The sequence below is a fragment of the Osmerus mordax genome, chromosome 3 (genome assembly GCF_038355195.1).
Source record: "Osmerus mordax isolate fOsmMor3 chromosome 3, fOsmMor3.pri, whole genome shotgun sequence".
Taxonomy (NCBI): domain Eukaryota; kingdom Metazoa; phylum Chordata; class Actinopteri; order Osmeriformes; family Osmeridae; genus Osmerus; species Osmerus mordax.
This window is the reverse complement of record NC_090052.1, coordinates 13,133,334-13,146,645: the sequence shown is the minus strand read 5'-3', so window position 1 is coordinate 13,146,645 and position 13,312 is coordinate 13,133,334. Positions and strand designations below refer to the sequence as shown.

Here is a 13,312-nt window from a genome sequence, read left to right as displayed (position 1 = left end):
GCTGCCCCGGTAAATTGTACTACTACGGTACAGTACTACACTACTGCTGTGTTCGTCTTAATAAAATGAGGATATTTTCCGAGACCCAAGACTCTGCCGAAACTAGAGATGTCCTTTATATGTATGTGCGGTCAGAAATATGTCTCTACCGGCAGTTTCGAAATCGTCTTCCTTCCTGCTTTCTCTGACGGATTTTACCCACCTCTCCATTGAAGTTAGTGAGAGAATTTGAAAGGCTGCTCTCGCTTCAAGGCCCATAGCTGAAAATCTGTAAATGTGAGCTCTTTAGTAGTTACATTGGCTGAAAGAGGACAATTTTTCCTACATTTTAAGGTATAACTTGTTTCTGTACGTTAAACTATATGAACGTTAGAGGAATTTGTTTGACAATTTAGTTGAATATCAGAAAAAGAGCAGCCAGCAACTCTGCTGGCTGGCTCATTCATAAAAATCAAGAAGGAGCAAACATTTTAATGTATTTCAAACTGTCATAATTCAAAATTGGCTGAATATTTGAAAAAGCTGAATCATTTGGGAATAGCTGAATGTCTTGTGAACATTTTAAAGGTTGATTGGTGTCTCTAGCTGAAAGTATGCTGAAGTAGTTACGTTTGAAAGAGGAGGAAGCTTTTTAATGATTTGAAAGGATTTACCATTACTTTTAATGGGAGAATAATTTGCAGAAAAACCTTAATGTCTTAAAAAGTATAAAAGTGAGAAATACCAAAAGTCACAGCCAACATCTCCTGAAGGAGCTGAACGTTTTGATACAAAAATTGTAGGAATCGGTGAAAGTATGCAGAACTAGTTAAAGGCCAAAAAACGGCGGAAGAACTAAGAAGTTGATATAATAATAATAATAATAATAATAATAAAGAGAAACAGGAAAACAATAGTGAGAATGCTTAACAGCATTCTCACAATTACATAATCCCCACAACACAATTTAAATAGCATGATCTGCGTTGTTACATTTGAAATTTGAACCCTGTCGATACAGCAATAGAAACAGTTTCAGTTGCAGCAGTTAATATAAATATACAGTTGATATAATAATATGATAATAATATGAATCCTTGTTTCACCCTGACAGATTATAGCATATCAGCCCTATGGAAAATCTGTGGACTGGTGGGCATATGGAGTCCTCCTATATGAGATGCTGGCTGGACAGGTAAGGACTGCAGACACTATCACAGCATCTTACCTGTGTATATGGAATGTATGTATATGTACTGCAGATACAGTACATAGATATGTGTATTGATATGTGCATAGATATGAATACTCTTGCAGGGGGTTAAATATTGGCCAAAATACCACCAAACTATTCCCCTACGGTTTAAAGGAAGAGGGGAAACTGAACAGTGTATTAACCAGTGGCGATTTCTTTAAGACTGCAAGGGAAGATCATCTTCCCCTAAAATTGTAAAAAAAAATGATGGTCAAATATTTACTATTGTGTAAACATTTTAAATGCGTTAGAACACGTTCATATCGAAGACGAGTTCGTTCAGAATCAGCTACACATATTAGCAGGTTGACTGACTGATTTCCTTCTCATACATTCCCCTAGCGTCACAGTGCATTTCCCTGTTGAAGCCGAAAAATAGTGCTTTGAAACTATACTGTCATTGGATAAATGCTGCGATTATGTCCCGCCCACGGACGCTCAGCTTCTCTGGGGGTGAATGTTGGAGTGGGCTGGCCTGGACGCCGGCCTTCTGCGTGATGATTGGAGGGTCTTTCGAAAGACTGCATCTCCTTTTGATTGACAGTTGTACTATAAAAAGTCGCCGAAGCTATTCAAGATCAGGCCCATCGCGGATTTTGCAACTTTAGTTGAAAGACAAGCTGCTGCAACCTATTTCTTGGTATTTGCTTGGCGGAATTGCTAGCCAATTTTCATCATACATCTCATACAATTATACACCACATTCCTTGTTTCAGTTTAACCTAATTCCCACATTTCCTTCGAGTTTAATATTTTTTCGTTAGATCGTTCGTTCATTCATACAGTAGGCTAGGCTTGTGTCGTAGGGGTGAACTAGCCAGTGAACTAGCAAAACAAATGGAAAATGTATATGATGTAGGCCGAAAATGATCTTCCCCTATTTGAAAGACCAGCAGCCGCCACTGGTATTAACATTAACCAAATAATGCCAATACCAATGGAATTGCAGTTATCTGATTTATTCGAGTTCATTTGAGACCATCAAGAATGGTCAAAGTAAGGGTAAATGAAATAGATAATTAATAGCATTGCAAATTAATGAAATCAATAACAAGTCAAACATGTCACAAAATAAAGGCTTTAAATCGTACCTACTCCACCATGATTATTGTAGGCCTAAATCTGAGAAAGAAAGCAAGAGGTGAAGAAGGAGAAGGAGTAGGACAAGCCAGAGCTGAAGAGATGCCCTCAGGAGATGAAGAATCCACAGAACAATGTTTCACAATTCGCTTTATACCAAACTATTATCCGTAGACCAACCAATCAGACCACATCATGACCCTTACTTACATTTACATGTATTCATTTAGCAGATGCTTTTATCCAAAGCGACTTCCAAGAGAGAGCTTTAGTGCATAGGTCAATGATCATGAACAACGAAATAGCCCCAAAAACATTGTGGGTAGCCAAAACATGAAGCATACAGTACATTGTGAAAAGCAAATAAGTGCCAATGGGAAGAAACATAAGAGCATGTAGTTAAAAAAGTTACAATTAAACAAAACAAACCTCAAAAGTGTACCTGTAGGAAAGCAAGCAAGCAACAATAATAAAATTCAAAGCGAGTACAAGAAGTTAAATTAGTTACAACTAACCAACAAGAGCAACATCTCCCTGAATAAGAGTAATTGTTTTCCTGGAGGAAACTAACATCAGGTCCAGCAAATCATTCCTAAGTACCGTTGTACTCCCGGAACAAGCGCGTCTTTAGCCTTTTCTTGAAAGTGGGGAGACAGTCAGTGTATCTGATGGAGGTGAGGAGGTGATTCCACCATTGGGGGGCCAGACAGGAGCTTGGGTTGGGAGCAGGCGCTCTTGAGAGGTGAGACCACCAGACGGTTGTCAGAAGAAGACCGTAGGTGGCGGGTGGGGGTGTAAGGCTGGAGGAGAGACCTGATGTAGTCGGGTGCAGTCCCGTTTACAGCTCGGAAGGTCAGTACCATTGTCTTGAATCTGGTACGGGCCGTGACGGGAAGCCAGTGGAGGGAGATGAGGAGCGGGGTAACATGGGAGTGTCTGGGTAGATTTAAGACCAGGCGGGCTGCTGCGTTCTGAATCCTCTGGAGAGGGCGGGTTGCGCATGCTGGGAGACCGGCGAGCAGCGAGTTGCAGTAGTCCAACTTGGAGAGGACAAGTGCTTGGACTAGCAGCTGGGTGGAATGCTCAGACAGGTATCTCCTGATCTTCTGGATGTTGTAGAGGGTGAATCTACATGACCGGGAGACTGCAGCAGCAGCAGCACTTAACAACATATGACTAGCAATGCGACAGTAAGTTACACAATGAGGTGTGAGACCCATCAAGTAGAGACTCCGTCCAGCAACTCCAGATTTTAGCATATGAGAGGTGGGGGCAGGGTGACACCCAGCCTAAAGGCCGCAATATGCTTCTCCGACTCCGTTTACGGATGGCCAGTCTTACGGATACGGACAGATACAGACGGATAGACTGCGTTTATGGTTCTCCATAGGCTGTGGGTGCTGAAAACAATTCACCACCAGAAGAGTAGGCGCTGAGTTCCCTCAGGGAATCAGCACTTCCAAATCTGAGGCCATGGTTATCGACCGGAAAAGGGTGGAGTGCAATCTCCGGGTCGGGGTGGAGATCTTGTCCCAAGCGGAGGAGTTCAAGTATCTCGGAGTCTTGTTCACGAGTGAGGGAAGGATGGAGCGCGAGATCGACAGGCCGATCGGTGCGGTGTCTGCAGTGATGCGGGCTCTGCATCGGTCCGTCGTGGTGAAGAAGGAGCTGAGTCAAAAAGCGAAGCTCTCTATGTACCAGTCGATCTACGTTCCTACCCTCACCTATGATCACGAACTGTGGGTAGTGACCGAAAGAACGAGATTGCGAATACAAGCGGCCAAAATGAGTTTTCTCCGCAGGGTGTCCGGGCTCTCCTTTAGAGATAGGGTGAGAAGCTCGGTCATCCGGGAGGGGCTCAGAGTAGAACCGCTGCTCCTCCGCGTCGAGAGGGGCCAGTTGAGGTGGCTCGGGCATCTGATAAAGATGCTTCCTGGATGCCTCCCTGGTGAGGTGTTCTGGGCACGTCCCACTGGGAAGAGGCCCCGGGGAAGACCCAGGACACGCTGGAGGGACTATGTCTCTCAGCTGGCCTGGGAACGCCTCGGGGTCCCCCAGGAAGAGCTGGTGGAAGTGGCCGGGGAGAGGGAAGTCTGGGCCTCCCTGCTTAGGTTGCTGCCCCCATGACCCGACCCCCGGCAAAGCGGCAGATGATGGATGGATGGAAGAGTAGGTGGCGCAACGTTTTTTTGTAAGTCGTCGTCGAGTGTTTATTTACCTAGGTTATCGAGAAGTCAGAGCAAATTTACAAATTAGCCGTTTCATCAATAAAATACGCACATTTTCAGCAACTACACTGCCCATTTCTCGTCACATTTTAATTCAGATGCTGATTTACATGTACTGTTTAGCTGAAATATGAATTGTAAAAACTTACAGCAATGGCGGTCAAAGGATTCTGTAAATTTGCTCTGTTCGTTCTGTTTATCACGGCAACCCCGCCCCTGACGCAAGCGGTTCTTAATACTGACCAATCACAGCCAAGGGGGTATCCGTAACTATCCAAAATTACGACGGATAGTTAGAAAATTCAGGAGGTGCACGTCGAGCTCTCCGGGGCTCTCCGAAGGCTCTCGGAGAGCTCGGAGAGGGCGTTCCCCGTAGAGGAAGGCGTTCCCATGTGTCCGTTTTTTGGAAAACGGAGAAGCATATATCGGCCTTTACACTCTGTTTAACATTTATTCAAAGATACTGTGTAATTAAATGTAATTCTAAATTTGACAAAAAGTACAAAGTACATTTGACACGGGTTAGATTATGGATTTCAAATTAGATATTGGTTTCAATGAACAGAATGAAATGGTCTAACTTAAAGTAAGACAGAAATTGTACAGTCTGATTACATCCTTACAAATCATAAACATAGCTCAATCCAATGATACGGGGAGGAAAGAGCATTAGCAATAGTACTACTAACCCTAACGCTTGATCAGGGTTGATAAATAAGGTTGAGGGCTGTTTACATTTACATTTTACATTTAGTCATTTAACAGACGCTCTTATCCAGAGCGACTTACAGTAAGTACAGGGACATTCCCCCGAGGCAAGCAGGGTGAAGTGCCTTCCCCAAGGACACAACGTCAGTTGGCATGACCGGGAATCGAACTGGCAACCTTCGGATTACTAGCCCGATTCCCTCACCGCTCAGCCACCTGACTCCCTGTTTGCGTCCGATGGCTGTTTGCACCCATTTGAAGAATCCGAAGTCAAAGAGCGGCTGTGCTGCAGGGATCATGAGACTGAGTCTGCGTGATTTCAGTCTGGTCGCAATTAGAATAGCGTTTTTTGTTACTCCTTCTACAGAATCGTTCAGGTAGTGTTGTGTACGGACACAGGAGAAGCTTTGCGACATCCTTTGGAATGCAAATCCTGATGTCTTCATAGTTGGTTTCGCTGGACTCAGAGATTGATTGTAATCTCAGAGTTGTATACAGTTCATAGTTCATAGGGGGGGGGGGGGGGGGGGGACTGCCCTCTCTTGTCTTCACACTTACCAAAGGTGTTAAAGGGTATTTGGCTGGTTTTACATCATCTTACAATAACACTAACCCTAAGCCCACCCCTTACTAATACTACTAACACTTATAGTCTTAATAAACATACATTAATGTTAAAAAGCATCTTATAAGGGCCTTATTACCTATTAACTTACATTTTTTACCAGCACCTGGATTAAAAAAGTTTACAAGTGCTGTACTAATATATTCACAGTTACAAACTGCTCGGAGATAATGCTGAATAAAAATATGAATATGAGCAAACAGTAAGGCATTAGAACAATATACAGTAGCAAACAAACACACACAGATATACAGGACATTGTGTGACAACAACACACACACATAGTCCAGGACTAAATTAAATTCATAACTTGGTTCTGAGTGACTGCTGGGTTTTTCAGTGTTCAGTAAATGTTGTTGTACAGCTTCATATTCCCTCAAACTTGTCTCACTCTTCACACAATATAAACACTACCCTCAACACTATAGATACAAGAGGCTTATACAGTTCAAGACTGAGTTTAGTAATTACAATGTAGCTACTGTGTGCCTGCGCATATATCTACTTTTATACCATGGTCTGGGTGAATACTCGATTCTGATTGGCTGCAGGGGTGTCCATTATTGGGTGATAACGGACACCTACTACGTAATTGCAGCAAAACTGTCTTTTCACCGTTCTAAATTATTGCGCTGGCTACATAGTATCATGAGCCTGTACAAAGTGTCTGAAATAAGTAACCATAACAACAGGGACGGAGTCAAAGCCTCCATTTACAATTTTGAAAGACTTTAACAAGCTAACTTGTATTTACAACAATGAGTGACTTCAATATTTATTTTAACCTATTTGAACAATGTTACTTTTCTGAATATAGTGTGTCAGTGTTACGTAGGCTAACCGCTCATCTCATATCCCATTCGCTATTCACCACGCTAGTCAATCTACTGCAGACAGGCTGCGGCCAACACGACAGTAGCAGCAACTCTACACATGGCCGATTAATTTCTTCTTCAAAATCTTGATTTTATTTGGGGACAATGACATGGCTCGATAGCTGGCTAGTCATGTTGTTAAACATACTGTCAAATTATAATTACTGTTTGGAGAAAACGTCAACTTTGATGCGGTCATCTCACATCCATTTGCTATTCAACTCGCTCCACAGGCTGCGGCTGTACTGTAGCCTAGTACTAGTATGGCCGATACTTTATTCGTGAAAATCTTGATATTGATTTTGGGACAGTGACATGGCTGGTTAGCTAGCAAATCTTATTGTCAACATACTGTAAAATTATATTGACTGTTTGTCAACCGTACACAATGTTATTGCCTCTGAATCTTGCTATCATAACGTTAGCTTTTGGGCTAATAGCTCAGCCAAGGGTAAGCCGGTGTTGGTTCTATGAGCTGAGCGGACTATAAAATATCAGAGTTGGCTAACATTAAAAAACGTTAAGATTTCTTTTGCAAAACGCCTGAAAACATAAATTAATGTTTGTAAGAAAAATAGTTGGCAAGTGACCGTGGTATAAGCGGGATAATGGCCTCCGCGGAAGCAGTTCCGCGGTTCACGCCTCCGCAATGTCCATTATCAGGTGATATTGGACACCTCGTTGGGCATTATCCCTTACATTTTGCAACATTTACCTATCTACCTAATGTTATTGTTTTGGTTGAATGGAAAGAAAGGGTTTTGAGGAGAATGTTGATGACAGAATACTTTACTTTAGGGCACACAAATTTTCATGCATTTGTGATTAGTAACAGGGATAGAATGTGTGGTTGAGTATCGATGAAACAAATTGTGTTTTGGTTTCTGTACCTTCAGCCCCCATTTGATGGAGAGGACGAGGATGAGCTGTTCCAGTCCATCATGGAGCACAACGTGTCCTACCCCAAGTCAATGACCAAGGAGGCTGTCTCCATCTGCAAGGGCGTGAGTACAGAACCTCCTCCGATCACAATGTCCTCCTTAAGGGTTTAGGTTGGTTCAGTTGCAGTTCTATGGGAGTACGTGAAGCCCTTTGTGACATTGCTTGCCAAAAGGGCTATACAAATAAAATGTGATTTGATAACAGTATAGGACAAATTATCAAAGCTGTGGTGACTGAGAAAGACAAACTTATTTTCTGTATCTTCAATTCTATGTATTGTCTTAGCACAATGTGGAGGAGCATGTGCAACAAAAGGAGGGCTGCAACTTCCCCAATAACAGTGCGGGTGATAAGGGACACACACGGACATGCATAGCATATGATAAACACAGTATAACGTTAACGTGGTTAGCTCTGTGGTTAATTAGTATCAGCGTGGTGTCAAAGAATTCAAAAGAGTTGAACAGGGTTGCCATGGGTGCTTGAAATGTATCATTACAAAAGAGTGGCAACCCTGGTTGAAGCAGTTACACTGTCACAATCCAACGCTCCTCTTCCCCTGAGTACTGAGGCCTTCAAATCTGGACCCCAAATTCCCCCCCTGTTTACTGTCTAGTTGGTTTGTTCCATTCTGTTTCTGCCTATCTGTTGTGCACGCCCACTCCTTGGATAGAGTTGCCCACTTATCCCTACACACCTGTGTCTGGTTACCCATCAAGCTGGTCTGTATATATACCCCTGATTCCCTTGTGTTCCTTGCGAAGTCTTGTGCAGTTTACCGTCACATTCTGAGCGTTGATCTGATTTCCTGTTTGGCCTCTTGTTGACAATCCTTGTTTGTTCCAGACCTCGTTCCCTCCTGTCTGATCCATGTCGGTACCTTCGCTTCTCTACCTGCTTCTGGATTTTGACCTCCTGCCTGAATACTGGATACGACTAGCCTACTCCCTTTTGTACCTTTGCTAAATAAATCTGCGCTCTGCGCTTGGGTCTACTCCTGTCTCCTGTGATGCGTTACATACACATTTCCATGCTATTAAATCCGGGGCCCATTGTAGATTCGTCTGCAGGAATCCATTTTCTGACATTGTCGACACAGTCCTGACTGTGTGGGCGTCCATGTTATTTACCTGGGAAATGAACCTTCATATGCAATTTACACAGCAGAGAGATTCAATTTAGATGCTCCAATGAGCCGATCTGACGCTTTTCATAACGTCCTCTGTCGTTTATTAAGATATCACACCCAGAGCCCGCTGCAGTTGGGAATAGAATGCATCATCGACGCAATTGAAGCCAATGACAGAAAAGACAGACTTACCCTTGGCTCTTTGTTTAGTTAAAAATGTCATTTGAAATATGATTTATGACAGGAATTAAGCACGGGTGCCGAATATGGGTTATCGCAATTTCCTTGCCTCTCTATTTTTAAGGTAGCTAATTATAAAGGGGAGACAGGTGACTGAGCGGTTAGAGAATCGGGCTAGTAATCAGAAGGTCACTGGTTAGATTCCCGGCCGTGCCAAATTACGTTGTGTCCTTGGGCAAGGCACTTCACCCTACTTGTCTTGGGGGAATGTCCCTGTACTTACTGTAAGTCGCTCTGGATAAGAGCATGTGCTAAATGACTAAATGTAATGTAAATGTAAAGACACCTAAGGAACCAATTAAAAAATGGTTTTGTCTACGGCAGCTATTGTAAAAGTATAACTGACTGAGACAAAACTACAGACTAAAGGCTGCCTTTCTCCCCTCTTCTTTTCTCTTCTCTTTTCTACCCCATATCATATCTCTCCTTCCCCATATGGCAATCTCCTTCTTGACGCCACCACCCAGTTGATGACCAAGCATCCATCCAAGCGCCTGGGCTGTGGACCAGAGGGAGAGAGGGACATCAGGGAGCAGGCTTTCTTCAGACGCATTGACTGGGACCGCCTGGCCAACAGAGAGATTCAGCCGCCGTTCAAGCCCAAAGTGGTGAGTGTCACCGGGGGGGGGGGGGGGGGGGGGGCGGGGGGGGGGGGGCGGGGGTTCAAATGTGAGCCCCTGAGAATGCACCCATAGGAGGACCAAGTGGTGAGATGACAACCCAGCAAAGAGGGAGTGCTGGATCAAGATGAAAGATTGTGTCTTAACATATAGCTCTATATGCCCTGGAAGCTGTCAGAACACATTACAGTTAAGAACTTGAGGTGTTCATGATCAAAGGCTGATGCAGGCTCCCCTTACAGCTTCCCCCCCTGCCAAGACAAGCTACAGGTCTTTAAAACTCTGGAGTGGATATGTTTAGACCCAAATGTGGAATCATGAAGTTTTTATGAGGGACGTATGCCTCTTTTTTACCCAAAACTGGAAGGTAGGAATTCCCTGTGGATATGAGTATGAAATATGAGTATGAGTGGATATGAGTATGAGTATGACACAATGAAAATGTGTTCAACATCAGATGCCTTAAACAAACAAACAAGCCATGGCTGGACTCTCATCCACCACGTTATTATCGTCCTGCTTTTTTTCGTTGTGGCCAACTGCGGGTAACCTAGCCTTTATAAATTATGTTAATATGTTAGATGAGGGTCTGCGCTTCTTTAGATGGCAGCAGCCTAACATCAGACAAGGAAAGCGACTGAGGACTACCCAACTCACTTTCTTTTCATTACATTTTTCAACTGGATTTAATGTTATAAAATATAAATAAATATATGTTATTGTCATACAAGTTCACAAAATGCAGTTTAGCAAAAGCCACTATATAGCCAGGACTCAAACTCAAACTGACAGTAGCTAGTTATTTAACACGCCATAGGACTGTACCTCTGTTATGATGTACATGTTACAGTTTTTCACAATTGTTAAAACACATTTCTTGAAACAGTCACCCATTTTCTCAAAACTGTAAACACAAAAACAAATCTTCAGACTAAATTTCCAAAACCTCTGACTCTTCTGGCAAAATCCAACACTCGCCCCTAAACCATTTAACCTGTGCTCAAACCTGTGCTTTCAGATCATAAACACAGCCAATCAATATATAAAAACTATGGAGCAATCATTAGACACAACACAAAAAAATGGAGAACACAGCATCCAGGGAATGTAGTTACATGTAAAGACACGTGTTTATGTATACACAGTAAATAAAAAGAAAATATTACAGTAACCATCACAACTTACAGTTTTTCAGAATTGTTAAAACACTAAACCCCATTCTCTGAATCAAATGTTCAGTGGCCTAAACACATTTGTCGAATCAGACACTCTTTTGGAAAAACTTTAAACACTCCACACCCATGCCATCACAGGACAATTCCATTGTCTGTAGGATATTTACCCTGGTGTATGCGTTTCGGTCATAGACCTTCCACCGCCATGCAGAGAAAAACTTCAATTGGTTGAGAAAATGGCTGTATGGTGGAAGGCAAGCATTTACAGTAAAAATTGCTGGTTGATGTTGAACTATTCTCATATACGGACACCACGGTGAAAGCTGACATTGTTCCAAACCACCATTATAAACAAGTGTGAACAATTGAGTAAGCACAAGTGCAAAATGTTTTTAGTGAATGACAATGTGTTTAGAGTTTTGTGTGATTAAAGTGTCTGATTTGACAAATGTTTAGGCCACTGAACATTTGATTCAGAGAATGGGGTTTAGTGTTTTAGCAATTGTGAAAAACTGTAATGTCTGAACAAAGTTGTTATTATATAAACATTTCAATCGTAGCCTCCAAGTGCTTTCAGTTTCATCCAGTTGAAAGGATAAATGAAAATAAAGTGAGTCGGATGCTCCTCAGTCTCTTTCCTTGTCTGGTGTTGGGCTACAGCCAACTAACGCAGACCCTCATCTTACAACATAATAATAACAACATATAACCTATATAGGTTAGGTTACCTGCCACAAATAAAAGTGTGCACACCACCTACGTGACATGTGTGTAATGCCTGTGTGTCCATTGTAAGTGTATGTGAATTGCTCGCGTGAGTTCAGAGGTTTGATATAATCACGCAGGCGTATGCAGGCGCTAGTGATCCCTTTGCATATAAACCAGGGCATGGAACACGCCCCATACGGTTGAAAAGACCATGGGAGCACAGCTGCAGTCATCATTCCCTCCCCCCCATAACCCCACTCCCTCCATCACCAGTCCCTCCACCCCCATTAACCCCACTCCCTCCATCACCAGCTCCTCGACCCCCAATAACCCCACTCCCTCCGTCACCAGCCCCTCCACCCCCATACACCCCCTCCCTCCATCACCAGCCCTTTGTAATACTACAAACACACTCTTTTCAATGTGAGACCCCCTCCTCCTCCCTCACTCCTTCCCTCCTTTCCTTCACTGCCCACTGTGCCTAAAGCAAAGCAGCGTTGCCACAAATGGTTTATAAATAGCCCTCTAAGAGCAGTTGTGTCCTAACCCTCACAAAACATCAAATGGGATGGCTGCTAAACTTAAAAGTGTCAATCACTGTTCACAGGCAAACAGAGCTAATTTAGTCTCTGTCTATTCATTCTGGAATTTTACAGTCCAGTCTGTGATATATTTGTGAGCTCATGTCTTCGTAATTTGGTTGGTCAATGGAAAGTAGTTCTGTTCATTTTTTCATAGATATTTTTTTTGATAAAGCTCCAGAATATCTGTGGGCCTGGGATTTAAGTGTACAATATTAGCTAGATACAGGATTGTATTTATTTACTGGGCATCAGCACATCAAATCCATTATGAGAAAATGTCTCATTATGGTTTCAGTAGTTTAGGAGCTCCTACCCTGTCTCCATCTAATGGCACCAATCTCTTGTCTCCTCTTGCAGTGTGGAAAAGGGGCGGAAAACTTTGACAAGTTCTTCACCCGTACCCAGCCCATGCTCACCCCTCCAGACCAACTGGTCATCGCCAATATCGACCAGAGTGAGTTTGCTGGCTTCTCCTACATCAACCCCCAGTTCACCCAGCCGTCCTTGCACAGTGTGGTATGAGCAGAGAGGAGAGGAGGAAAGGGGAGATAACAGGAAGAGGGTGAACCACGAGGATTTGGACAGAATGGACCTTCCAAAACACCAAATCCCAACATCCCACTGTCAAAGAGACTAATATATCATTGGTGTGTTCTGAGAACTCTACTTAATGCAACATTCTGTAAAAACATTCTATAATCTCTGTATTGAAATGAGCTGAGGTGACAGGGGGCTGGTTCTTAAGATTGTGTGGGCTGCAGATTCAGGTTTACTGTTATTTAAAGTGTCATTTCAATACAGTAGGCCTTGTAATGCGTATCTGCCCTTGACAAGCCTGGAGTGTACTGGAACTTTTATTTTTTGCTCTAACCCTGAGCTTAACTCGAAAATTGGCTCGCAACTCCCCACCACGTTGTCCTCAAGAAATTCTGAATAGAAGCCTTGTGTCATTTCCTGTGTTTCCCTTACAAAATGTACCAGGTGCTACCCCATGATTCGCGTGGGTGGTGTCTTAAGACGTTAACAAACTCCTCCCTCTTCATCCAGTTTGCAAATAGCTACAATGCATGTGAAAACAAATGACAGTATGCTTTTCCTTCTTCTCTCTACCTACTGTGCTGAAATTTCTGAACTGCTACACATTATATTTCTATACTGAGAAGA

At 43.0% G+C, this 13,312-nt stretch overlaps 1 protein-coding gene across 2 annotated transcripts in view; it reads left to right on the top strand.

Annotated features, from left to right (window-relative positions):
* prkcab (protein kinase C, alpha, b) overlaps positions 1 to 12,670 on the top strand; it is a 304,491-nt gene extending 291,821 nt beyond the window's left edge. For both annotated transcript variants that reach the window (XM_067233025.1, XM_067233024.1), the window contains 4 exons: positions 1,094 to 1,174; positions 7,647 to 7,754; positions 9,529 to 9,669; positions 12,506 to 12,670. In XM_067233025.1, the coding sequence (XP_067089126.1) occupies positions 1,094 to 1,174; positions 7,647 to 7,754; positions 9,529 to 9,669; positions 12,506 to 12,670 (495 nt within the window). The remainder of the gene's footprint in view (positions 1 to 1,093; positions 1,175 to 7,646; positions 7,755 to 9,528; positions 9,670 to 12,505) is intronic.
* The last annotated feature ends 642 nt before the right edge of the window (positions 12,671 to 13,312 follow it).